Genomic DNA, 27,489 nt, shown 5'->3' with positions numbered 1-27,489 from the left:
ATCTGGAGTTTCACTCTGTTGCCCAGTCTGGAGTGCAGTGGTGCGAGCTCGGCTCATTTCAACCTCTGCCTCCTGGGTTCAAGTGATTCGCTTCCCCAGCAGCTGGGATTACAGGTGCCTGCCACCACGCTCACCTAATTTCTTTTCTTTTTTTTTTTTCAGTAGAGACAGGGTTTCACCAAGTTGGCCAGGCTGGTCTCGAGCTCCTGACCTCAAGTGATCCACCCGCCTCGACCTCCCAAAGTGTTGGGATTACAGGCGTGAGCCACTGCCCCCGGGTCAGGACATGTCTTCTATTGCCTGATTCCTGCAGCAGCTCCGAGCTGGACTCTGCCTTCCACATCCCAATCCCAACCCCAATCCTAATGCCACGGAACAGACAGAGATGTGTCAGTGATGAAGTCATTCCCTGCTTAAAACTGTGACAGCTTCCCAGCGACCTCCTTCACTTGGGTTAGGAGGGCTAACTTCCCTCTGCAGCTCAACGCCTGTCTCCAACCCTCTGCTCCCACTCTAGGTCCCCATTCCCCATTTCTACAACAAACTCTCGCTTAGATTCCTCCCCAACGTCCTTCTCATCTTTAGGTCTTGGTTTACTCCCTCCCTGGGGGTGGAATACGGCTGTGATGGAGGGTGGGGCTGGCATCAGCGCGACCCAAGCGGGGTATCCTCGGAGCAGCGGGGACTGATGCCAGTCCCTCCCTCCATCACAGTCCTCCTCTCTCTCACACCAGGTGATCAGGTGTCACCTGGTCAAGTGTGTCGCCCCTGGGTGGCCTGGGCCTGGGTCTTCCGACCTCTCACCTGGGCCTTACGCTGCGGTCACCTCATCCAGCTCTCTTTCACGTCCTCGAAGATTTCTGCCCTTTGTTCCCCTCACCCGTCTCCCCGGGGGTGCCTCCCTGAGCCCCCGAGGGGCTTGGATTCCCAGAGACACTTCCTCCCCAGCACTCTCCGGGGCTCTGCCTCCAGCTGTGTCATTATCCGATGAGTGTCTGTCCCCCTTTGCGAATGTGAGCGGCGAGAGGGCCTGGCACGCAGCAGGTGCGCTAAGTAGTGAACGCGCGGAGCCAGAGACTGACACGGAACGGGCGTGTCCAGCGCCCAGACCCTGCCAGGAGGAAGGACCCGCGCCCTGCGGCCTCCTCGGGACCCCGCAGCGCCCCCCGCTTCCCCCTGCGGAGCCGGAAGCCGCCGGCTGGTTCCCTCCCCGCGGCGCCTGCAGCCTTATCTCTGCGCCCCGAGGGCCCCGGGAGGAGCCGCGGGCGCACCGGGAGGGACGGGCGGCGGCATGGGCCGGGGGCCCCGGGGTGCAGGCCCGCCTCGCCTCCTGCTGCCGCTGTTGCTGCTGCTCGGCCTGGCCCGCGGCGCCGCGGGAGCGCCGGGCGCCGACGGTGAGTGCGGGCGGGGACCGGCACGGGCGGCCCCGGCTGGGCCTCGAGGACTCTGGGCGCACTGACGCTTCCCTGCCCCTGGGCCGGGCCGGCGCGGTGCCGAGGCGTGGGGCGCAGGTGGGACCCGCGCTGGCCGTTGGAGATCGGAAAGGAGGAGCTCAGAGAAGCGAGGAGCTCCCCGCCGGGCTTCCCTGCCCCCGCCCGACCCCGTGTCACCGGGGTACGCCGGTTTTGAGGCGGCCTGGCCGGGTCCCCAGGGACCTCTGCTGCCCAGGAGGCGGGGGTGGGGGCTGGGCGCGAGCGCGGACGCGGGCAGGGCGGCGCCCGGGGAAGAGCGGGAGGCCAGGGCGTTCTGCGGAGATGTCATGCTTCCGGCTCTGCGGTGGCTTTTGCTTGACACATTTGTGACCCGAAGCAATTTTCTTTCCACTTTTAATTTTTTCACGTTGTTAGAGAGCCAAGTGCTAAATATGGTGAGAAGGAAGCGTAAGGAAGAGTACAGGAATGAAGCCATTAATTCACTCATTCATTCAACAGATGGCCCTTGAACAGCTTCCCTGTGTGCAATGAGGGCGGGCAGTGAGGGCCCTCGTGGAGCTCACTGTCTGGAGGATTTAGACCAGCAAATGTTCTATTTCCAAGCGATCGAGGGAGTTGTTTTTCCTCCTCTGCAAAATGCAATGTTGAGCGGAGTAGGAATTACACGGAGGATTCAGACACGAAGGGGAGGTGACATTCATCCACATAACTGTACTACAAGGCAGAATGGCATGAGTGTTCTGAGAAGGTGTGGGTGGTGAGGGCAGGGAAAGGGAAACCGGTGGTGACCCTTGAGCTGGGCCATCAATGATTGGTCATATTTGGATATGGGAAAATGTGGAAAAGGTATCCCAGCTCATAGCAGCAGGCACTGCCACCTCTCCACAAATGTGTGTAGAATGAATGAATTCCTTCAGAATTCTGGCTCGGGGGAGAAGGGAAGGAAGCAAGGAGAGGCACTAAAGGTAGAGGGCAAAGTGCCTTGACTGGCAGACCTAGGCCTTTGGACTTAGCTGTGCCTGGAAGCCACTGGAAGCTGTTTCAGGGAGTGACATGAAAAGTGGGTGTAGCCAGTTCTAGGTGCTTCGGGAGCCGCAGGTTAAGGTGCAGACGTGGCCAAATCCAAGCACAACACCACACACAACCAGTCCCGAAAATGGCACAGAAATGGCATCAAGAAACTCCAATCACAAAGATACGAATCTCTTAAAGGGATGGACCCCAAGTTCCTGACAAACATGTGCTTGCCAAGAAGCACAACAAGAAGGGCCTGAAGAATATGCAGGGTGACAATGCCAAGGACATAAGTGCACGTGCTGAGGCCTTGCCCTCATAAACCCCAAGGAGGTTAAGCCTAAGATTCCAAAGGGTGTCAGCTCTTGCCTACATTGCTTGCCCCAAGCTTGGGAAACGTGCTCGTGCCCTCATTGCCAAGGGGCTCAGGCTGTGCCGGCCAAAGACCAAGGCCAAGGATCAAACCAAGGCCCAGGCTGCAGCTCCAGCTTCAGTTCCAGCTCAGGCTCCCAAAGAAGCCCAGGCTCCTACAAAGGCTTCAGAGTAGAGATCTCTGTTTGCCAACATGAGGATAGAAGGATTGTCCGCCTTGGACTGCTATCTGCATGGGGCTGATGTCCTCCTTTGCTTTTGTATAAATAAACTTGAGGCAGGGGGGATATAAAGGGCCTAAGGAACCCCCCATCTTCCTTACTAAAACCAAACACTGATCCTGAAATGGAAGGAAGCTTCCATGTGATGAGATACATGGGGTCTTGTCGTTGAGATTCCTGCCTGCCGCCCCCACCCCCATTCTCTTTGCCTTGGGACTTTTACCATGCCTGGTGGGTATTACAATGGCTCGATCTTCTGAAGTGGCCATTTTTGTAATATTAGGTGCCCTGGTTAAGATTCCTTCCTTGGCTCTACCTCCCAGGACAGTGCGCATAGGACTTGCAGATGCTTGGTGTCTATTTCAGGATCTCTCTAAGGTAGGAAACTGTCCAATGTGGTCCCATTGAATTGTTAGGCTAACATGGCTGAACACAGCTGGTAGCTACCTAAGGTCAACTGTAACTAAAGGTTTTGGGGTGAATTTGAGGAAACAGAAGTCAAGGCTTCCTGGTTGAGCCTCCTCTCCATATGTAGACATTCTCCCTTCATGTTCAACCTTGGAGAACCTGGTTTTATGAAGGGCAGGTTTCCTGATAGTGGACAATGTAGGGAAAGACTGGAGGCTTGGACGAGCCCGTTGAGGAAGTTGTTGCAATAGCTGGCCTGGAAGTTCTGAGGACTGGGCCCACAGTAATGACAGCAGAAGTGGAGTGAATGTAGACAGTAAGGTGGAAATGGACTGGAAGGAAGGATTTAATAACAGATGTGAAGGTGCAAGGGAACAGAAGGGGAAAGATGACACTAAGGCTTGGGGGCTGGGTGACTTGGTATATGTTTCTACGGGAGGAGAAAGATTTGGAAAGAAAGATGATTCGTTGTTTTGGACGTCCTGAATTTGAGGTGCTGTTATGGATTTGGAGAGATGAAATCAATAGACTTGATGGTTGCTTGAAACCTTGAGGTTGGCAAGATTGGGAGGATGAAGGACAGATTCTGGGAGAGGATTCTTGGAGTTTAGATGGTAGATGCAAGTTGAGAAGGAAGAAGCAGCATCCAGGTAGAGTGGAGAAAGACTGGGCTCATTTAGTCAAGGAAACTAAGAGGCGGGAAGCCGAGAGGTGGAGATTGAGAAAAGGCTTTGAATTTGATGGATCTGGTCAGTGGAGACCCAGAGCTAGCAGAGAAGAAAGGGTGAGAGCTAGATGTGAGGGCTCTAGATGGAGGGCAGAGACTTTGGTTACAGAGTAGATACTTTTTTTTGGAGACAGAGTCTTGAGTCTTGCTCTGTCACCCAGGCTGGATGGAGTGCAGTGACGTGATCTCACTTGCTGCAACCTCTGCCTCCCAGATTCAAGAAATCCTCCTACCTCAGCTTCCCGAGTAGCTGGAATTACAGATATGCACCACCACACCCAGCAAGTTTTTGTATTTTTAATAGAGGCAGGGTTTTACCATGTTGGCCAGGCTGGTCTTGAACTCCTGACCTCAAGTGATCTGCCCGCCTCAGCCTCAAAAAGTGCTGGAATTATAGGCATAAGCCACTACTCCTGGCCTCGGAGCAGATACTCTTTTTTTTTTTTTTTTTTTTTTTTGAGATGGAGTCTCCCTGTGTCACCCAGGCTGGAGTACAGTGGTGCGATCTCAGCTCACTGCAAACTCTGCCTCCCAGGTTCACGCCATTCTCCTGCCTTAGCCTCCCGAGTAGCTGGGACTACAGGCGCCCACCACCACGCCCGGCTAATTTTTTGTATTTTCAGTAGAGACGGGGTTTCACTGTGTTAGCTAGGATGGTCTCGATCTCCTGACCTCGTGATCCGCCTGCCTCAGTCTCCCTAAGTGCTGGGATTACAGGTGTGAGCCACCGTGCCCGGCCAGAGTAGATACTCTTTAAAGAAATTAGAAGGAAAATGAAGGTAACATTCAGTTGAGCTGGTCAAGTCAGTCCAAGATTTTTAGGGAATGCAAAACAGACTCAAACATATTTTAGACTGAGGGGTATTATTTAGTAGAGAGGGGAAAAGTGAAAAAGCAAAAATAAATGAGATAGTTAATGGATGGAGCAGGTAAAAAATTAAACTTGGGCTATAGGTGGGAGAGGTTAGTTTCTGAAAATGGGGGGCGAGGAAGAAGATTGGAGAACTGTGCTTCCCTTCTCCCATGGCAGGCTACTTAGTGAGTGCCCTTCATATTTCAAAGCAAGCCTGGGTGTCCTCACTCCTCCTAGAAAGTCCGTTGGCGCTATCCACTTCTCTTTACAGCACCAGTAATACCATATTCCATGCCTTGGCTGTACACTTATACCATATTGCAGTGTGATTGTTTACTAAACTAAGAGCTCCTTATGGGTAGGGACAGTGGCTTGTATTAGGAATCTGGTATTCAAATAAATGAATACCATCCAAACGAGAATAAGCAAAGGCTATTTATTCAGGGCTTGCTGTGACAAGGGAGTCAGCCATCATTACTTCCATTTGGCAGAGACTCAAAGATAGGCCAGGGATGGAAAAGTGTTACAGTAGGAAAAGGAAGGGCGTTGGTGGGCGGTGGTGGTTCAGGTGTGCCCAGCTGGAGAAGTTTCCTAGCAGCGTGCATCCCATGTGATTGGTGACAGGGCCATATCTGGCTTTTCTGGTTAGTCCTAAGTTGGAATTGGGGGCAAAAGTTAGGGTAACTGGCCGTTACTGATTAAAGCCTGACCATTTGGGGCTGATTGCTACAGAGTTCCTGGAATGATTGCTACAGACTGTGGGTTAGAATTCTATTTTAATATATGGGCTGGGTGCAGTGGCTCATGCCTATAATCCCAACATTTTGGGAAGCCGAGGTGGGCAGATCACTTGGGGTCAGGAATTTGAGACCAGCTTGGCCAACGTGGTGAAACCCTGTCTCTACTAAAAATACAAACAAATCGGCCTGGCATGGTGGTGGGCCCTTGTAATCCCAGCTACTCCAGAGGCTGAGACAGGAGAGTTGCTTGAACCTGGGAGGCAGAGGTTGCAGTGAGCCGAGATCATGCTACTGCACTCCAGCCTAGGTGACAGAGCAAGACTCTCTCTTTCTCTCTTTCTACACACACACACACACACACACACACACACACACACACACACACACATGATCTGGCCATTTTCCATTTGTATATTCAGTCTCTCACTGGCAACATGGGCTGAATGACCTTAATTGGCATCAAAGATGCTTTGGGGAGGAGAGCTGAAGTCAGATGACCTGAGTGTAAGGAAAGTGTGTTTCACATAATTGATATGGCAGGAGGGTGTTGGTGGCTGGGTGGGGTGCAGGGCCCGGGGGAGTCCAGAGGGTAGGAATGGGCGAGGAAGCGTAGAACCAGTCAGTCCTGTTTCTTAACCTTTCTCTGGCATTCATTGCTGGAGTCTGGGGCCTGTTGGCTCAGGCCTGGCTGGGGGTCAGGAAGTTGTTCTTGCTCTACAAAGGTCACCTGACTTCACTCATCATGCATTTCATGCTTGGTCTTCCCTCTGTCTTCATGAATCACAGCAGCACATTCACTATTCAGGGTGAGCCAGAAGAGGAAAGAAGAGAAATAGAGGGAGTGGATGTTTTTGGAGTGATTTAAAGTTGCTTAAAATAAAGGGCACAGGATTAGAGTTGATGAAGAGGCCCACCATGGCCTATTTTCCACCTCCAGGGACTTGGTCCTGGGTGTATTCTTGGTCTTCTGGTCAAATCCTAAAATGGGTTCTTAGGTCTCTGTAGCTCAAAATCGCAAGTGGTCTGTTGGCCTCAGCTCTGCAGAAGAGAGAGGGAAAATGAATTGCATGGATTAAGAAAAAGGGTGTACTCAGCTGGGCGTGGTAGCTCACGCCTGTAATCCCAGCACCTTGGAAGGCTGAGGTGGGTGGATCACCTGAGGTCAGGAGTTCAAGACCAGCCTGACCAACATGGAGAAACCCTGTCTCTACTAAAAATACAAAAAAATTAGCCAGGCGTGGTGGTGCATGCCTGTCATCCCAGCTACTCGGGAGGCTAAGGTAGTAGAATTGTTTGGACCCTGGAGGCGGAGATTGCGATGAGCTGACATCTCACCATTGCACTCCAGCCTGGGCAACAAGAGGGAAACTCTGTCTCAAAAAACAAACAAACAAACAAAACAAAAAAAGGGTACACCCGGCCGGACATGGTGGCTCATGCCTGTAATCCCAGCACTTTGGGATACCGGGGTGGGTGGATCACCTGAGGTCAGGAGTTTGAGACCAGCCTGACCAACATGGAGAAACCCCATCTCTACTAAAAATGCAAAAATTAACTGGGCGTGGTGGCACATGCCTGTAATCCCAGCTACTCAGGAGGCTGAGACAGGTGAATGGCTTGAACCCGGGAGGTGGAGGTTGCAGTGAGCCGAGATTGTGCTATTGTACTCCAGCCTGGGCAACAAGAGTGAAACTCTGAAACTCCATCTCAAAAAAAAAAAAAAGGTACACCCTTCTGGAGAATGAGTCAGGTGTGAGACAGGTGTGAAAAGAACCGGTAGGGGTTAAGTGAGTGACTGCCTGACATGAGCCTTAAGGTGTGGCCTAAATGAATGGCACTCAGTGTGGGTTGGTTTCAGGTCCTGAGGCCAGGTGTGGGGGCCCCACTGCTGGTTGATCTTGGTCACACCACAAAGTGAACAGGATCGGGACATATGAGCCATTTTGTATGAGGAAAGGTTGAGAGTTCTTTTTTTGTTGTTTGTTTTTTGATTTTTTTTTTTTTTTGAGTAGTCAAATACAGTAGTGAGAAGGGGGAAAGAGTAGAATGAGAAGTTTGATCTGTAACTGACTATCAACAATCAACTAACTCACTACCTTTGGACCAGCCCAAGTGAGAGTTCTTGATGGAGAATGTCAGTCCTAAATTTGGGTGGGTGTGGGAATTATATGACGGTTTGAATAGCCCTGCAAATATTACATTGCTGGAGAGAGTAGAGTGCTCTGTGTCTTGGAGGGATTTAAAAGCAGAGTCTATGTTTTCGTTTCTGGATTTTTTTTTGGTCAGGGATGTTGGAAAGGAGAGAACGTGAGATTTCTCAGATTCTTTCCACCTCTGGAATTTGGTGGTCTCTTAAGAGCCATGCAATTTTATGTAGCGTTAGAGACCACTTGGGAATGCTTTTCCTTCCTGAGTTTTGGCACCCGTGGCTTATTTCCTCCCGTTGTTTGATCTGTCTTTCCAGATTTGACAGACAGAATCTCAGGAAGGTTGTGCAGTGGATTTGTTTGGTCTGACTGTGAATGGTCGAGGGTTAGGTTAAAAGCAGATTTAAAATTTAAGCACTGCATTTGTGCTTTTTTGTTGTTGTTGCTGTTGGTTTTTTAGAGATGCAGTCTAGATTTTTGGCTAGATTTTTGGTCATGGACTCCTGGGCTCAAGTGATCCTCCCATCTTAATCTCCCAAAGTCCTGGGATTACAGGTGTGAGCCATTGTGCTTGGCCCGCCTTTGTGCTTTTAAACTACCTTCTTCCCTTGACTGTGAACATCTTTTTACTGTACTATAAAGTCCATCAGGTAATGTCTCAGAAGTACGCTGAAGTTGTTGCTCGTGTATTGAAGTAAAGAGTGAGAGTGGTTCTCAGAGGCTGGCAGCCTCCCTCTCTTCCTGAGGTGCAGCTTTACTTGGTTACAGTGGAGAGGAAGGACAGGTGAGCAGGGCTGAAAAGGTGAGGAGGTGAACTTTCCACTTCTGAGTCAGCTGTTACCCAGCAGGCTGGGAGGATGTGGCGAAGACAGGGAGTGATTATGTAAATTTGAATATTATGGTTTTGTGGGATATCAGCCCATCAATGGGTAGACACCTGAATGCACAAAGATATTGCTCTTGATTTTTGCATCAATGCATTTCTCCATCAGTCTTCCCATTGGTGTAATTGGGAGTTGGCTAGTTAACCATCAGTGTTAGTACCTTCTTTTATTCATTAACAAAGAGTTGTTGAGTGGTTGGTTATAACAATGTCTAACACATTTTAATTGCTTTTCATGTATTAACTCATTGATATGGTTTGGCTGTGTCGCTACCCAAATCTCAACTTGAATTGTAGCTCCCATAATTCCTATGTATTGTGAGAGGGACCCGGTGAGAGACAATTCAATCATGGGGGAGGTTTCCCCCATACTGTTCTCATGGTAGTGAATAAGTCTCACGAGATCTGCTGGTTTTATAAGGGGTTTCTCCTTTCACTTGTCCCTCATTCTCTCTTGCTGCTGCCATGTAACACATGTCTTTTGCCTTCTTCCATGATTGTGAGGCCTCCCAGCCACTTGAAACTGTGAGTCCGTTAAACCTCATTTGATTTATACATTACCCAGTCTTGGGTATGTCTTTATCAGTAGCATGAAGACAGACTAATATACCCTCATTTACTCTTTAATCCTCACAACAACCATATGAAGTAGGTTTATTATTATTCTCGTTTTACAGATTTACAGGATACAGGCACAGAGATCACCAAGGATTACAGAGCTAGTAAGTGGCATAGCTAGGATTGTAACTAACCCAAGCGCTTGTAACCACCGTGCCAAATACCAGGCACTGCATCTTGCAGACTGTTTCTAACAATGACAACAAAATCTGTGGAAATGGATATAAATATTCATGTAAATTATCTCATATTTGCATATTGCTTTACACTTCATACAGCATTTATATTTCTCATTTAATCTTGACTACAACATCTTCATCTCATGGATGAAGAGACCTGGCCGGGCACAGTGGCTCATGCCTGTGATGCCAGCACTTTGGGAGACTGTAGCAGGAGTATCGTTTGAGCCCAGGAGTTTGAGACCAGTCTGGGCAACATAGGGAGATCCCGTGTCTACAAAATAATAATACTAATAAATTGTCTGGGCGTGGTGGTGCATGCCTGTGGTCCCAGCTACTCGGGAGGCTGAGGTGGGAGAATCGCCTGAGCCTGGGAGGTCGAGGCTGTAGTGAGCCATGATTGTGCCACAGCACTCCAGCCTGGGTGACAGAGGGAGACCAAACAAACAAACAAACAAATAAAAAACTGGAGAACTGACAGTTTAACTTGCTAAAATCACATAACCAAGGAACAGGACTCCAATCCTGACTCTGGTTGAGACACCAAAACCAGTCTCACCCTCTCATTGTTAGGTGTAGTTTTAGCTTAGGTGAGCACTGCAGAGCTGGGACGGGCAGGGAACCCAGCTCAGCAGCGTTAGCCAGGGGATGTGGTAATAGTAACAAAGAACATTGTCAGCCTTTCCCTCCTCTTAGATTTTGGGTTCTTCAACTTTCCTGTTTCTCTGTCAGTAATCCTAGTCGTCCCTTGGAGTCCCTCACCTCTGCAGGCCTTCCCTCGGTTACTACCGGCAACCACCTCTCTGCTTTCAGGCCCTGAGTATACTGACGACAGAACTAAAGTCAGCCTTGACGTGGGTACCAAGCACCCCCGACACAGCTCTCCCTCAGATCATAGCAAAGCCCTAGCGATCTGTCTCTGGCCTGGAGAATTCCTCTCCCTTGGGTTATTCTATTACATTTGTCCCACAGCTGTGCTATGCGGCAATCGAGACTTGCTGAAAGACTTCTTTCAGTATTGTCTTTTCTTTCCACAGGATTCTGACTCCAGTCCCTGAGGTTGAGGTTGAGCTAGTCTGGCAATGCTCCTCTCTGTGTGGTCCACCTGGGAGCAGTTTAGAAAAGCAGATTCTCAGGCCCTGCCTCTCCCCTGCTGAATCAGAATCTTTGGGGACACTGTGTTTTAACAGGATCTCTAGGAAGCATGACCAGCTGTGTTGGTTTGCACAGAATTGAGGGGTTTCCTGGGACACAGGACTTTTTGTATTAAAACTAGGACGAGTTAGTCACTAGTTTCCAGGTGATTCTTAACCGAGCCTCAGGCTGTGGAACAGTGGACCCGTGTGGTCAGAGAGTTGCCCTGCAAAGTCCTGCAGAATAGGCTAATCATGGCTGAATAATAAGCACCCCTGCCTGTGTTTCTTTGGAAACCACCTTCTCATCTGCAGATAGTCTGAGAAGCCTTGGTAGCCTGGAACCCATCTTAGTTTTTTTTTTTTGCTGGTATGGGGAACAAACATGTATTGAGCCAGGTACTGTCTTTGGGGTTATAAATTATTTTCTTTCTTTTCTTTTCTTTTCCTTTTTTCTTTTCTTTTCTGTCTTCCTCCCTCCCTTACTTCCTTCTTTCCTTCCTTCCTTCCTCTTTCTCACTTTCTCTCATTCTCTCGTTCTTTCTCTCTCTCTTTCTTTCCTTTCTTTTTGTATATCTCATCTAAATAAATTACTCTAAATGGGTCATTAAAACAGGTACCCTAAGAATGAAGTGTGTGCCAGATGTGGCAGCTCACATTTGTAATCCCAGGACTTTGGGAGTCTGAGGTGGATAAATCACTTGAGTCTGGGAGTTCCAGACCAGCCTGGGCAACATGGTGAAACCCCATCTTTACCAAAAAAATACAAAAACTACCCAGATGTGGTGGTGTGTGCCTGTAGTCCCAGCTCCTTGGGAGGCTGAGATGGGAGGATCACTTGAGCCCAGGAGGTTGAGGCTGTAGTGAGCTGTGATCACACTACTGCACTCCAGCCTGGGCAACAGAGTGAGACCCTGTGTCAAAAGAAAAAAAAAAAAAAAGGCCAGGTGTGGTGGCTCATGTCTGTAATTCCAGCACTTTGGGAGGTTAAGGTGGGTGGATCGCTTGAGGTCAGGAGTTCAAGACCAACCTGGCCAACATGGTGAAAACTCATCTCTGCTAAAAATTTAAAAATTAGCCGGGTGTGGTGGTGCACACGTGTGGTGGTCAGCACATGCGTGGTGGTGCACACATGTGGTGCCAGCTACTCAGGAGCTGAGACACGAGAATCACTTGAGCCTGGGAGGCAGAGGTTACAGTAAGCTGTGATCGTGCCAATGCTCTCCAGCCTGGGGGACAGAGCGAGACCTTATCTCAAAAAAAAAAAAGAAAAAAGAAAAAAGAAAAAAGGATCAAAGACCTAGTATTTGATTGCACAACAGGGTGACTATAGTTAATAATAATTTAATTGTGTATTTTAAAATAACTAAAAGACTATGACTATGGTTTGTAATACAGAGGATAAAGACTGAAAGGGATAGATATCCCATTTTACATGACAGGATTACTACGCATCGCATGCCCGCATCGAAACATCTCAGGTACGCCATAAATATATACACCTGTGTACTCACAAAAGTTAAAGTTAAAAATAAAAAAGAAGGAAATGTCAGAACTTTAGGGAGAAGGACTTTCGGGGGCTCTTTATCTTCTGCTACTCAAAATGTGATCCACCTGTGAGCTTGCTAGAAATCCAAAATATAGGGCTCCTCCCCAGACCAACTGATTTGGAGCCTGCAGTTTAACAAAGGTTAAGATCCCCAGGTGTTTTTTGTTTGTTTGTTTGTTTTTGAGACTGAGTTTCGCTCTGTCACCCAGGCTAGAGTGCAATGGCACAATCTCAGCTCACTGCAACCCCCGCCTCCTGGTTTCAAGTGATTCTCCTGCCTCAGTCTCCCGAGTAGCTGGGACTACAGGCGCCCGCCACCACGCCCGGCTAATTGTTTGTATTTTTAGTAGAGACAGGGTTTCACCGTGTTAGCCAGGATGGTCTCGAACTCCTGACCTCATGATCTGCTGCCTCGGCCTCCCAAAGTGCTGGGATTACAGGCATGAGCTACTGTACCTGGCCCCAGGTGTTTCTTTGTTTGTATTTTCCTTTTTTAGTTTGTATGTATTTTTTTACCTTTATGGGTACATAGTAGGTGTGTATATTTATGGGACATGTGACTTTTCTTTTCTTTTTAGAAACAAGATCTCACTCTGTTTTCTAGGCTGGAGTGCAGTGGCATGATCATAGCTCATGTAACTTTGCACTCCTGGGCTCAAGCAACCCGGGTTCCTGCCTCAGCCTCCCCAGGTGATTTGAATGCACTTTAAAATTCGAGAAGCCCAAAGTCCTTGTTTTAAAGATGAAAAAACTGAGATCCAGAAAGGTTAAGTGGTGTGCTCAAGGTCACACAGTGAATTTGACTCAGCTAGATTTAGGATCCGGCTCTAACTAGCTTTCAAGTCCAGTGCTTTCCCCATACCTGGCTGCCTTCCTTTAAGGCCATGTGTTTGTTTGGGCCTATTTATTAAATAAACTTGAACTTAATTCAGTTTCTTTTAAAACATTTTCTATTCTATCCTTCACTAATTCAGACTGGACTTCCTTTAATTTATCTGAGTGAGTCCCACCTCTTTGCTTCTTAATATTTTTTATGTTTATTAGATTAGCTCAATAGTTATGAAATAGTCCTTTTCCAGCTGGTATTCAGTTTTTTTGTTTTCTTTGTTTTGTTTTCTGAGACAGAGTCTTGATCTGTTGCCCAGACTGGAGTGCAGTGGCATAATCTTGGCTCACTGCAACCTCTGCCTTCCAGGTTCAAGTGATCCTCTTGCCTCAGCCACCGGAGTAGCTGGGATTACAGGTGCCTGCCACCATGCCCGGCTAATTTTGTTGTATTTTTAGCAGAGACAGGGTTTCACCATGTTGGCCAGGGTGGTCTCGAACTCTTGGCCTCAAGTGATCTCTCCTTGGCCTCTCAAAGTGCTGGGATTATAGGTGTGAGCCACCGTGCCCAGCTGAGTTTTTGCAAATGGATCTATATAAATTCTGCATCTTTATAATGACAAGTTTTTTATTTTTAAACTTTTTAAAGAGACAGTCTAGCTCTGTTGCCCAGTCTGGAGTGCAGTGGCTCATTCAAAGCTCACTGCAGCCTTGATCTCCTGAGCTCGAGAGATCCTCCCACATCAGCCTCACAAGTAGCTAGGATTACGTGTATGCCCCACCATGCCCAGCTAATTAAATTTTTTTTTTTTTTTTTGTAGAGATGGAGTCTTGCTATGTTGACCAGGCTGGCACTTTGGGAGGCTGAGGTAGGAGGATTATTTGAAACCAGCCTGGGCAACATAGTGGGATCCTGTCTCTAAAAAAAATAATAAAATGAAAAATTAGCCAGGTGTGGTGGGATGTACCTGTAGTCCTCATTACTCTGGAGGCTGAGGAGCGAGGATAGCTTGAGCACAGGAGGTCGAGGCTGCAGTGAGCTGTCATCACACCATTGCACTCCAGCCTGGGTGACAGAGGTGACAGAGTGAGACCTTGTCTCAACAAACAAACAAACCAAAATGATGACATTACAGGTGTGAGCCACTGCACCTGACCCTAGACAAGTATTTTACATAAGAAAAAAAATTTTAAAATTTCCATTTGTCAGCCTTAAATAATGAGATTCAGAATGTATGATATATATGAAATATAGAGTTTATTCTAGCATAAACCTTGAGGGTGGCCACTGGGAAACACTGACTTCAAATGAATGGAGTCTTCCTTCCAAAGTGGGGAAGTTACCGTTTCATTTATGTAGAAATTGTAGCAGAATTACATTTTCCATACAAGACCAGTGCATATGCCACAGCTAGTTGGTTGGTAACAGATTGCTACACTCCAAGGAAAATTACTTTATTACTCCATGAGGAGAGATAGTGATCTAAGGGGGTCTTATCTCTGGTGCCATTTGGGCTTAATTATTTACAGGGGGAAAAAGAGGCAGAAGTTACAGCTGTATACTTTGTGACTCAAACTGCATGCATGCCACATTCCTCTCAAGGCTTGGTATAATTTAAAGTTCCAACAGCTTTAAGTTTGAATTACTTAATTTCACATATTTTATTGTTGTTTCAATAGAATAATATTTTTGTCTATTATTGTACTACATGCATTTATGTGTGATTTCAGTGTCTACTTAAGGTTTGTAGCCTTTGAACAGCGTGTTTATGTTGTCTGTTCACTGGGGAAGTAGCTTATAATGAATGGGCTTCTTTGGTTTTCAGTGAAAAATTCTTACAGGCTTCCTTAACTTGGGTTACTTTAGTTACTTGTTCTCTAAAGCTGTGTACCTGCTATCTACCATCTCTCAATGGCATCATGAGAAATTTGGGATCCAGAAACAAAATGATTTCCCTATAAAAAGTTGAGTTTCCCTCCCCTTTTTTGCCATCAAGGCTTTAATTCTATTAGCCCCCAAGTGAAAACAAACCAAATGTTTATCATCAGATTGTGCACCATATATTATCAGATTATCATCAGATGCAAATTGTGCATCATATATTCCGCATCTTGGGTTTCGTGGTTGTTTACATTTGTTAAAACCCACTGAAACTGCACACTTAAACATGGGGGCGTTTCATTGTATGCATATTATATCTCAATAAATTTGATTTTTAAAGTAAAAAATGTAATTTTCAGTATTTTCTTACTATTGTGGTAAAGTAGACATAAGGCAAATTTTTACCATTTTAGCTATTTTGAAGTGTGCAATTGAGAAGCAAGTTGTATATTATTGTGCAACCATCACTATCGTCCGTCTTCAGAACCTTTTCATCATCCCAAACCGAAACACCGTACCCAAGATTTAGGGTGTTTAATAAGATTGCATTCTCTTTTTTTTTTTTAAACGGAGTCTTGCTGTGTCATGCAGGCTGGAGTGCAGTGGCGCAATCTCGGCTCACTGCAACTTCCGCCTCGTGGGTTCAAGCGATTCTCCTGTTTCAGCATCCTGAGTAGCTGGGATTACGGGTGCACGCCACTGAGCCCAGCTAATTTTTGTATTTTTTGTTTCACCATGTTGACCAGGCTGGTCTCAAATTCCTGACCTCAGGTGATCTGCCCACCTTGACCTCCTAAAGTGCTGGGATTACAGGCATGAACCACCGTGCCTGGCCAAGATTGCATTCTATGTACAAATTAAATTGGGGAGAATGTTCATATGTTCATCATCGTAGGGTTGATCACAAACGGGTTTTTGAACTTGACCCAGGATCCATTATTTAGAAAGTATTTCCAAGATTTTGGTTGCATGTCATTATGAATTTTTTTTTTTTTTTTGAGATGAAGTCTCACTTTGTCACCCAGGCTGGAGTGCAGTGGTACTGTCATGGCTCACTGCAACCTCTGCCTCCGGGGTTCAAGTGATTCCCCTGCTTTAGCCTCCCAAGTAGCTGCCACCACACCTGGCTAATGTTTTTGTATTTTTGGTAGAGACAGGGTTATGCCATGTTGGCCAGGCTGGTCTCAAACTCCTGACCTCGAGTGATCCGCCTGCCTTGGCCTCCCAAAGTGCTGGGATTATAGGCATGAGCCACCATGCCTGGCCCTGAATGTCATTATGAATTGACAATGTACTGATCACACAGTTTTAAAATGTTTTGTGCTAAAATGTTAATGTGTTAAGTTGGTTAAATATATTTAACCCATATGATGGACATTTAGGTTTAGGGACTCATCCTCACTTCAGTTTGGTGTGTTGTCCTTCTAATCTGGGGCCTTCTGGTTCGTTTTCTCCCAATTGTAAAGTTCTGTTCTGTGCAGCATCAGTGAAGGAATATGGGCATTTAACTATTCCTTGCAGGTATTTTCAACCAGTTCCTTGAACTTTCATTCCTATTCCTTATGTCTGTCTCCTGAAATTTGCAGAGACTCTGCTTTTTGGGCCTTTCTAGGATTGGCTTTTAGTTCTTCCTCTCTGCTAAGGCAATTACCATGCGTCCATCTCTTTTTCTTTTTTTAACAGAGATGAGGTCTCATCATGTTTCCCAGGATTAGTCTTGAACTTACGGGATCAAGGCCTTCCAAAGTGCTGAAATTATAGGCATGAGCCACTGTACCTAGCCCATCCATCTCTTTCTTATCTTCTTTATTTTTATTTTTTTTGAGATGGAGTCTCACTCTCTTGCCCAGGCTGTAGTGCAGTGGCATGATCTCAGCTCACTGCAACCTCAACCTTCCAGGTTCAAGTGATTCTCTTGCCTCAGCCTCCCCAGTAGCTGGGACTACAGGTGCCTGCCACTGCACCCGGCTAATTTTTGTATTTTTAGTAGAGATGGGGTTTTACCACATTGGCCAGGCTGCTCTTGAACTCCTGACCTCAAGTGATTCACCCGCCTTGGTCTCCCAAAGTGCTGAGATTGCAGGCGTAAGCCACTCCGCCCAGCCTCATTCTCATTTTCTGAAATACTGTTAGCATCTTTTGTCTGCTATCATCTTCTCTCCCAGGGTTTATACCTTCCTAGTCTTTTATGTAATTTCCTCCCCCCCATTGCATTTGATAATATTTTCTAATTCTTTAACATCTTTAAAATTTTATTTACTAATCCCTAAATCCCCATTTTCTTTTTTTCCTTTTTTCAGGCTTCTTGTATTAAAATTCTAGTTTTTTTTTTTTTTTTCTTGGCTGCCTGCTTTTCTCTCTCTTTTTTAGGCATCTTAGGCATCTCTTTTTTAGGCACTGAGACTGGGAGATTTCCAAACACGCTAACTATGCTACTATTTTGTGTGTTCTTTTTTAAAATAAGAGATAACACAAAAATGAGAAAAACCACTAATCTTCACTAAGTAATATGAAATTAACCATGGAATATTTACAACATTTATTCTATCTCAGACCATAAAGAAAAATGCAACAAATTTGAAAAAAGTAAAAATTTTAAAGGCCACATTGAAGTATAAAAGTATATCTTTAAGGTATAAAAACACATAAAACTTACATTTTCTGGAGTAAATATGTTTTTATACCTAGTGTTAAACATTTCAATTTTGATATTCCCTTTGTCCCAAGAATTATTTAGGAGAATGTTCTGTGGTTTGCGACTATGTTTCTTTTGGGGTTGCCAGTCTTGTGTTTTGTTTGATGGTTTTATTGCATTATTATGTGGACAGATAATTCAGGCTTTAACATTTTTACTTTTTTGGAATTTGTTGCGTTTGTCTTTATGGTCTGAGATACAATAAATTTTGTAAATATTACATGGCTGATTTGGCATTACTTAGTGATGATCAGTGGTTTGTCTTATTTTTGTGTTATCTTTTATTTTTAAAAAAAACATGCAAAAGCAGCATGGTTAGAGTGTTTAGAAATCCCTAGCCTCAGTTGGTTTCATGCCTAGAGCAGCCTAAGGGCTAGGCTGTCTTACATGGGTAATAATAGAGCCAAAACTAAAATGAAATTCAATGCTAGAAAGATTCTCTTGACTAGGTCACTCCTGAAATTACAGAGGCACTGAGAGGGAAACACAATATACCACATAGCCTTGGGTAGAAATTCTTGTTTGATCTTGGGCCATATATCACCATCTGGTAGATTTGGATGTTTTAGAAGTTTTAGCCTCAAACAATTCTGCTGTTTATTTCAATAATTGGGATCTGGTCATCCTACTGGGACTTGGCTGTTAAGTTACTGTCATCTTAAACACATTCATTTTTTTCTTTGAAAAAAAAAAATGAGTAGAGTAATAGGCAGCTGTGTTCCTCTTCACTCCATTTGCTTTTTGAGTTGCAGCAAGTAGGATTTCAGATTTCTCTATCCAGGCAGTCAATAAAAATATATTGAGTGTCTGCACTGTGCCATCATAACATATGGGCAAATGACATCATCCCTATCCTTGAGCGGCTCATTCATAATACCGAGCTTGGAAGACAAAGCTAGAACCAAATATAATGACACATTAACGTGATTGATAGGGGAATATGCCAGTGTTAGGGGAGCACAGAGGAAGATGCATTTAATTTTCCTTAAGAATGGAGGAATGGGCTGGGCACGTTGGTTCACACCTGTAATCCCAGCTCCTTGGGAGGCTGAAGGCGGTGGATCCCTCGAGCTCAGGGGTTCGAGACCAGCCTTGACAACATAGGGAGACCCCCCCCTACAAAAAATACAAAAATTAGATGGGTGTGGTGGTGTATGCCTGTAGTCCCAGCTACTTGGGAGGTTGAGGTGTGGAGAATTGCATGAGCCCGGGAGGTCAAGGCTGCAGTGGGCCGAGATCATGCCATTGCGCTTCAACCTGAGCAACAGAGTCAGACTCTACCTCAAAAAAAGAAAAAAATGGAGAAGTGGGGAAGACCTCAGAGGTAATGTGACATTTAAGCTGGGTCTTAAAATATGAATAGGTGCTAGCTAGGCAGAGAAGAAGGCATAGGCATTTTAGGTATAGAGAGTATCGTGATTGTGGCATGCAAGTAGGATCATAGATATTCTGTTAGGGAAAGAGTAGTCAGCCTCTGACATCTGGCAAATACCATGTGTGGTGGGGCTTGGAAACAATGAGGCTGGAGGAGTATGTCTGGACTGAGACCACTAAGAGCATTGATTATGGCCTAGCATGGTGGTTCACGCCTGTAATCCCAGCACTTTAGAAGGCCAAGGTGGGTGGATTGCTAGAGCCCAGGATTTCAAGACCAGCCTGGGCAACATGGCAAAACCCTATGTCTACAGAAAAAAAATTAGCCAGGTGTGGTGACGTGTACCTATAGTCCCAGCTACTTGGGAGGCTGAGCTGAGAGGTTCACTTGCTCCCAGGAGGTTGAGGCTGCAGTGAGCTGTGATTGTACCACTGTGCTCCAGCTTGGGCGACAGAGTGAGACCACGTCTCAAAAAAAACAAAAAACAAAAAACAAAAAAAAAAAGACATCCATTGGCCACACAGAGGAAGGGATTTGCACTTTATTCTGTGGGAAATAAACAGTCACTGAAGGTTTTTAAGGATGAGACTAGGTGTATCTTGTGTTATTTTGGTCTTCAAATTTTGGTTCTCCATTGTAAATGTCCACTAACTACATGTGTCTCATCTTGCATTTTTCTTTTTCTGAAACATACAATTTATGATTCAGGTTTAGATGTCTGTGCCACTTGCCATGAACATGCCACATGCCAGCAACGAGAAGGGAAGAAGATCTGTATTTGCAACTATGGATTTGTGGGGAACGGGAGGACTCAGTGTGTTGGTAAGTTCTGAATCCTGGGTTAAGTTGAAAAGCTGAATCAAGAAACAAGATTCTCTTGTATTAAAGAGTTGATGTCCTTGGGGAAAAACATTGTTATTTTGTTCACATGTTTTTATTATGAGAAGTTTTGTCAATTATAATAAGTCTTTGTTTTGGTGTTTGGATACATTCTTTCTCTAGTGTTTCCAAGATAGTATTCCTCATGTTAGAGGTCATTGAACTTGAATCTCTGGAAACTCTGGGATCTAACACAAATTTGACATCTGTTTTAAGTCTTAAGTTTAACTTTGCAATTCAAGTGAATATTGTATTCCTTAATTTCTCTGGTTATTTTGATATAACACTATTTATATTAGTACTATGAGGAAAGCCAAAACAATTTGCCATTGGACTTTTTGGTTAATTGGTTAAATACTGTTGCTTTGGGTCTTATGTCTGTCAGAATTCATCCTCCACATTTTTGGTAGTTGTGATACTTTTAGGGACTTAGATGACTTAAAGGAATTCAAAGCCCTTTATGTTAGAAGCATCTGAAATTATTTTTTGCCTCATGATATCCCCCATGCCATGACAGTCAGACAATATCCAGGTTCAAGCTCAATTCAGAGAGAGGGAGACTTTTGCAACAATTTTACAATAGTAAATGTTGCAATAATCTTCCAATTTCCTCCCAGCAACCTTGTTATATGCATTAAAAATATTGATGGTTTTACCTTACAGTTGTGGACAGATGTTATATACAGCCTTGTTGTGATATCTTTGTGTGCTTTTTTTTTCTCTCGAAAGAAAAATAACAGCAAGGCATTGAGGCTCGATCTTGTAATCTCAGCTGTTCTGGAGGTTGAGGTGGGAGGACCACTTGAGGCCAGGAGTTTGAAACCAGCCTGGGCAGCATACTGAACCCCCCATCTCTAAAAAAAGCTTTTTCAAATTAGCCACATATGGTGGCACACACCTGTACTCCCAGGTATTCAGGAAGCTGAGGCAGGACGATGGCTTGAGCCTAGGAGTTCGAAGCTTCAGTGAGGTTTTTTTTTTTGAGACGAAGTCTTACTCTGTCACCCAGGCTGGAGTACAGTGGTGTGATCTTGACTCACTGCAACGTCCGCCTCCCAGGTTCAAGTAATTCTCCTGCTTCAGCCTCCTGAGTAACTGGGATTAAAGGCATGTGCCACCATGCCCAGCTAATTTTCGTGCTTTTAGTAGAGACAGTGTTTCACCATGTTGGTCAGGCTGGTCTCAAACTCCTGACCTCATGATCCACCCGCCTTGGCCTCCCAAAGTGCTGGGATTACAGGCATCAGCCACTACACCCGGCCAGTAAGTTATTTTTTATCTTTGTTTTATTTTTAGAGACAAGGGCTTTCTGTTTCCCAGGTTGGAGTGCAGTGGCATGATCATGGCTCACTGCAACCTTGCTGCCCCAGCCAGCTAGTGTTTTTCTTCCCTTCCCTTCCTTCCTTCCTTCCCTCCTTCCTTCCTTTTTCTTTCTCTTTCTTTCTCTCTCTCTCTTTCTCTCTCTCTCTTTCTTTTTCTTTCTTCTGTCTTTCTCTCTCTCTTTCCTTTCCTTCTCTCCTTTCCTTCCCTTCCTTCCTTTCTTCTTTCTTTCTTTCTTTCTTTCTTTCTTTCTTTCTTTCTTTCTTTCTTTCTTTCTTTCTTTCTTTCTTTCTTTCTTTCTTTCTTTCTTCTGTTTCTCTCTCCTTTCCTTTCCTTCTTTCCTTTCCTTCCTTCCTCCCTTCCTCCCTCCCTCCCTCCCTCCCTCCCTCCCTCCCTCCCTCCCTTCCTTCCTTCCTTCCTTCCTTCCTTCCTTCCTTCCTTCCTTCCTTCCTTCCTTCCTTCCTCTCCTCCTCCTTCCTCCTCCTCCTCCTCTTCTTTCTTTTCTCCTTCTCTCTCTCTCTCGTTCTCCTTCTTCCTCTTCTTCCTTCTCTTCTTCCTTTTCTTCTTCCTCTTCTTCATTTTTAGTAGATACAGGGTCTCACTACATTGCCCGGGCTGGTCTTGAGCTCCTGGGCTCAGGTGATCCTCCTGCCTCAGCTTCCTAAAGTGCTGGGATTATAGGTATGAGCCATCGCACCTGGCCACCACTGCACTCCAGTCTGGGTGACAGAGCAAGATCCCATCTCTTAAAAATAGAAAAAAAGAAACTAAAAGCAAAAAACCAAAAAACCCCAACTTAGTCTTGTCTTCAAAAAGTCACCTTTCACTTTGCAGACACAAGCTTTTCCAGTCACCCACCATTGCCCATTCTGCAGGCTGGAGTGAGGCCTTCTTTGACTCTTGTTTTTTAGGTTTCTACCCATAAGAAGTTTGGCTACCCTGCAGTCTGAGGCTCTTGGGGAATTTCTCCTAATGCTTCTCACTCTCCCATTCCTCACCCACACTTTCTAGCAGTGAGATAGAAATGAAGTTGAGAAGAATGGACAAATTTTTCTGTTCCCTTCCCAAAGGAATTCCTCCTCCCATGGATGCTAGCTACATTCTTGCTTGCCCTTTGACTTTTTTTTTTTTTTTTTTTTGAGATGGCGTCTCCGTCTGTCGCCCAGGCTGAAGTGCGGTGGCACGATCTCAGCTCACTGCAACCTCTGCTTCCTGGGTTCAAGCGATTCTCCTGCCTCAGCCTCCTGAGTAGCTGGGATTACAGGCATGCACCACCACACCTGGCTAATTTTTGTATTTTTAGTAGAAACGGGGTTTCACCATGTTGGCCAGGATAGTCTTGAACTCCTGACCTCAGGTGATCTGCCCACCTTGGCCTCCCAAAGTGCTGGGATTACAGACATGAGCCACTGCGCCCGACCAATAAAGATACTTTTTTTTTTTTGAGATGGAATTTCACTCTTGTTGCCCAGGCTGGAGTGCAATGGCATGATCTCGGCTCACTGCAACCTCCACCTCCCGGGTTCAAGCAATTCTCTTGCCTCAGCCTCCTGAGTAGTTGGGATTACAGGTGCCCACCACCATGCCCGGCTAATTTTTGTATTTTTAGTAGAGATGGGGTTTCACCATGTTGGCCAGGCTGGTCTCAAACTCCTGACCTCAGGTGATCCACCTGCCTCAGCCTCCCAAAGTGCTGGGATTACAGGTGTGAACCACTGCGCCTGGCCAAGAAAGATACTTTTATAAATTTAGTGTAGCCTATGTGTCCAGTGTTTAGAAAGTTTACAGTAAGGCTGGGTGTGGTGGCTCATACCTGTAATCCCTTTGGGAGCACATTGGGAGGCCAACGTGGGAGGATCCCTTAAAGCCAGCAGTTTGAGACCAGCCTGGGCTCTCACATGGTGAGAGCTGATCTCTACAATTAGAAACTAGAAATTAACTGGGCATGATGGCTTTTGCCTGTAGTCCTAGCTGCTCCTAGCTCCAGGAGGCTGAGGCAGGAGGATTGCTTGAGCCAGGAGTTCAAGGCTGCAGTGAGCTATGATCGTGCCAGTGCACTTTAGCCTGGGTGACAGAGGGAGGCCCTGTCTCTATATAAAAATAAAAGTCAACAGTCGTGTATCATGATGTTCTAGGCCTTCATATTCACTCACCACTCACTCACTGGCTTACCTAGAGCAACTTCCAGTCCTGCACGTTCCATTTCATGGTAAGTGCTCTCTAGAGGTGTATCATTTTTTGTATTTTATACTGTATTTTTACTGTACCGTTTCTATGTTTAGATATATTTAGATACACAAATACTTCCCACTGTGTGACAGTTGCCTACGGTATTCAGTACAGTCACATGCTATACAGGTTCTAACCTAGGAGCACTACACTCTACCATGTAACCTGAGTGTATAGTTGGCTGTGCCATCTAGGTTTGTGTGAATACACCCTGTGATGTTCCCACAATGATGAACTTGCCTAACGACACATTCCTCGGTACGTGTCCCCATCATTAAGTGACACATAACTGTAAAATAATAATAATAATAATAAAACACTCAGATCTTCCGGAGAGTACTTTTGAGTGAGCAGGAATTGAGTGCAATTGTGAGAGGCCATTACATAGATCTGAGGGGCCCACTGGTGAAATAAAACACGAAGCAACAAACAAAAAAGCTACAAATTCATAAGTTGATGATTTTTCTCCCCAAAAAAGCTAACTGGGTAGATCAGCTCTAAAAGGATGCATAACAATTTGGTCACAGGAGTTTCCTCTTAAATTAGAGGGTTAGGCAGAGTCAGCAAACTATGGCCCATGGGCCAAGTTCGACCTGCTGCCTGTTTCTGTAGGTGGAGTTTTACTGGAACATAGCATTGCTTGGTAGTTTACCTGTTGTCTACAGCTGCTTTCGTGCCCATGAGCACAGGTGAGCTGTTGCAACAGATACTATGAGAAAAAGTTTGCTGACTCCTGAGCTAGGGGGCAGAGATGAGAGGGAGATTTGCTTTCATTTTGCGTCTTTTGATGTCATATTACTGAATGAAAAACACTCCGGGCAGGCTTCTGGGGACTCATGGAGCATCCCTGTTCCAGGTCCCTGCACTGAGGGACGAACATTATTCACACAGGTCACTGACCATTAGCATGAGCTGTTCCTGCTCCTGCATTAGCCCTGCTCCGGATGAGGCTGCAGCACTAATTCCATTGTGTTTCTTGGTAGCTCAGAAGGAAGAAATTTTCTAGTTAATCACTGGCTGTAAAATCAGCCTACACTGGTTTTCATGAAAAACCATGAGAATGGCTGAACTGGAAAAGGGGAATTCTGCTGGTTTGTTTCCGTGGGCCTCTGAAAACATCTTTTTAAGCTTGCAAAATTTCAAAGAGAGCCCTCTTCTCCCAATCTTCAAATCAGATGGATTGCCAGATTGAGGTGTTGCATTTTTCTTGGGGTTTCATACACTCCTGGCATGTAATGACGAGGGGCCCAGGTCCTGTAGTCTGGGGAGCATCGTGAAAGGAGAAGAGGCTGGAGAAATAGATCACGAAGGTGTGGTCACAGAACATTGGTTGCTGGGTCCATAGCATGGGAGGACAGCCTGGGCTGTTGAAGTCGGTGTGGATTGATAGCTCTTCCGGTGCCTTGTCTGTGTGTCCACAGATAAAAATGAGTGCCAGTTTGGAGCCACTGTTGTCTGTGGGAACCACACATCTTGCCACAACACCCCCGGGGGCTTCTATTGCATTTGCCTGGAAGGATATCGAGCCACAAACAACAACAAGACATTCATTCCCAACGATGGCACCTTTTGTACAGGTACTCATGAAGGGGGCTGCAGTGTTCGCGATTGGTGATGGCAGGGTAGTGTCTGGGCTGTGCATTTGTTAATATCAGGGAATTAATGTTCTGTTAGATGGGATAATGGTATTGTGGTATATAGGATAATATTCTTATTTTGGGAGATGCATGCTGAGGTATCTAGGGGTATTATGATGATGTATCTATAATAGTATTCCTTTAGTCTAAACTACTTTAAATGGCAAAATGTAAACAACGATTGAATCTTGGGGAGATGTGGGTCTACGGGAGTTCATTGCAATATTCTTTTTTTTTCATTGTAATATTTTGTTTGAACTTTTTTTTTTTTTTTGACAGGGTCTCACTCTGTTGCCCAGGCTGGAGTGCAGTGGCACAATCTTGACTCTCTGTAACCTCTGCCTCCTGGGTTCAAGCGATTCTCCTGCCTCAGTCACCCAAGTAGCTGGGATTACAGGCATATACCACCACACCCGGCTAATTTTGTAATTTTGGTAGAGATGGGGTTTCACCATGTTAGTCAGGCTGGTCTCAAACTCCTGACCTCAGGTGATCCACCCGCCTCGGCCTCCCAAAGTGCTGGGATTACAGGCATGAGCTACCGCGCCTGGCCTGATCATTTTGATAATGAATAATGAGGAGGGACTCTCTGGAGATGACGTGCCTCTTGCAGGTTCCTGTAACCACAGGTGGGGGGTCCTTAGGGTGAGTGGCACTCCTCAGCTCAGAGCACACTAATCCGGGGGCTGGCACCCGGCTGTTGGCTCACAGGAGGTCAGAGCTGTCCCTGTTAGAGACATGGGCTCGCCTCCCACATATGTACGCTGAGTGAGGAGTGCGAGTTTTGGGAGCACAGGAGCGTTGTAGGTTGGATCTCTGAGCATAGGCTGGTCGAATACAGGGTGGGGACAAACCCTCCGGATTTTTAGCGACTCCTCTGTTCATGCTATTTAATGTTGCTCTCTGACTTTCTAGGAAAATCTTCGAACAATAATGAAGAGGAAAGGCAGAAAAAGCCTCCTGGTTCTAAGATGCTTTTGCGTAGACTTAATGACTCGGCCTGAAAGCTTCATGATATTTAAAGGTTTTCAGGAAAAAGAAAATGAAAGGAGAACATATTTTATCTTCTTAGCTACCAGGAACCATAGGTTCTTATGCTCGGATTCATCCTCCCTCTTGACCTGTACCAAAGCAGAATCTCTCAAAGGATGCATTTGATTTATTCTTGGTGTGAATGAACACATTCCTTCAGAGAAAACATTTTATAATATCCTGTTGTTCTAGGCAGCAAATTACTGGCTGCATGGTTGCAGAAGTACAATGTTACAGTATTAAATTTTGTATATTAAGAAGAAAAGACACTAAAAAAAAGCATATAAGATGATGAGCTAGTGTTTTGTTTATTCAATACACATTTCTCTTGTACTTTTCCTTTTCTTTTCTTTTTTGAGACAGAGTCTCACTCTGTTGCCCAGGCTGAAGTGCAGTGGCGTGATCTTGGCTCACTGCAGCCTCTGCCTCCTAGCTTCAAGCGATTCTCCTGCTTCAGCTTCCTGAGTAGCTGAGACTATAGGTGCACACCGCCACACCTGGCTAATTTTTGTACTTTTAGTAGAGATGGGGTTTCACCATGTTGGCCAGGATGGTCTTGATCTCCTGACCCTGTGATCTGCCCGCCTTGGCCTCCCAAAGTGCTGGGATTACAGGTGTGAGCCACTGTGACCCAGGCTGGAGTGCAGTGACGCGATCTTGGCTCACTGCAACCTCTGCCTCCTGGGTTCAAGCAATTCACCTGTGATTCTCCTGTCTCAGCCTCCTGAGTAGCTGGGATTACAGGCACCCACCACCATGCCCAGCTAATTTTTGTATTTTAGTAAAGACAGGGTTTCACCATGTTGGCCAGGCTTGTCTCGAAGTCCTGACCTCAGCTGATCCACCTGCCTCGGCTTCCAAAGTGCTGGGATTATAGGCGTGAGCCACCACGCCTGGCCTCTCATGCACTTCTTATATGCCAAGGCTGTGCTAGTGGGAGGGTGATGAGCAGACAGCTAATTTCAGTATAAAGTGTTAGTCATAGGTAAGCAAACAGCGTTTACTGGAATCTAGGGGTCACTTATTTTGGCTGTGAGGAAGGAATCAGGGGAACTTTCTGGAGAATATGAACCCTGAAATTGTGTTTTCTAGGCTGTGGGAGTTTGCCAGGAAAAACTTACAGCTGTATATTTTTCAGTATATTTATAGTTCCAAGAGATGAATTCAGCTTTTGAAAGTTATGAAGAAGGCTGGGCGTGGTGACTCATGCCTGTAACCCCAGGACTTTGGGAGGCCAGGGCTGGAGGATCACTTCAGACCAGGAGTTCAAGACCAGCTTGGGCAACATAATGAGACTTCATCTTTACAAAAAATAAGAAAATTAGCTGGATGTAGTGG

At 45.7% G+C, this 27,489-nt stretch overlaps 1 protein-coding gene and 1 pseudogene across 5 annotated transcripts in view; both read left to right on the top strand.

Annotated features, from left to right (window-relative positions):
- The first annotated feature begins 881 nt into the window (after positions 1–881).
- SUSD1 (sushi domain containing 1) overlaps positions 882–27,489 on the top strand; it is a 136,110-nt gene continuing 109,502 nt past the window's right edge. For 2 of the 5 annotated variants that reach the window (XM_073021852.1, XM_037983601.2), the window contains exons 1-3: positions 882–1,394; positions 19,763–19,876; positions 24,904–25,059. In XM_073021852.1, coding sequence (XP_072877953.1) covers positions 1,292–1,394; positions 19,763–19,876; positions 24,904–25,059 — 373 coding nt within the window. In that variant the 5' untranslated portion in view covers positions 882–1,291. The remainder of the gene's footprint in view (positions 1,395–19,762; positions 19,877–24,903; positions 25,060–27,489) is intronic. The other 3 variants (XM_037983583.2, XM_037983596.2, XM_037983574.2) reach the window with 3 other exon arrangements.
- Positions 2,261–2,994, top strand: LOC103219856 (large ribosomal subunit protein eL29 pseudogene; annotated as a pseudogene).

The sequence above is a fragment of the Chlorocebus sabaeus genome, chromosome 12, assembly GCF_047675955.1.
Source record: "Chlorocebus sabaeus isolate Y175 chromosome 12, mChlSab1.0.hap1, whole genome shotgun sequence".
Taxonomy (NCBI): domain Eukaryota; kingdom Metazoa; phylum Chordata; class Mammalia; order Primates; family Cercopithecidae; genus Chlorocebus; species Chlorocebus sabaeus.
This window is presented reverse-complemented; position numbering and strand designations above follow the sequence as displayed.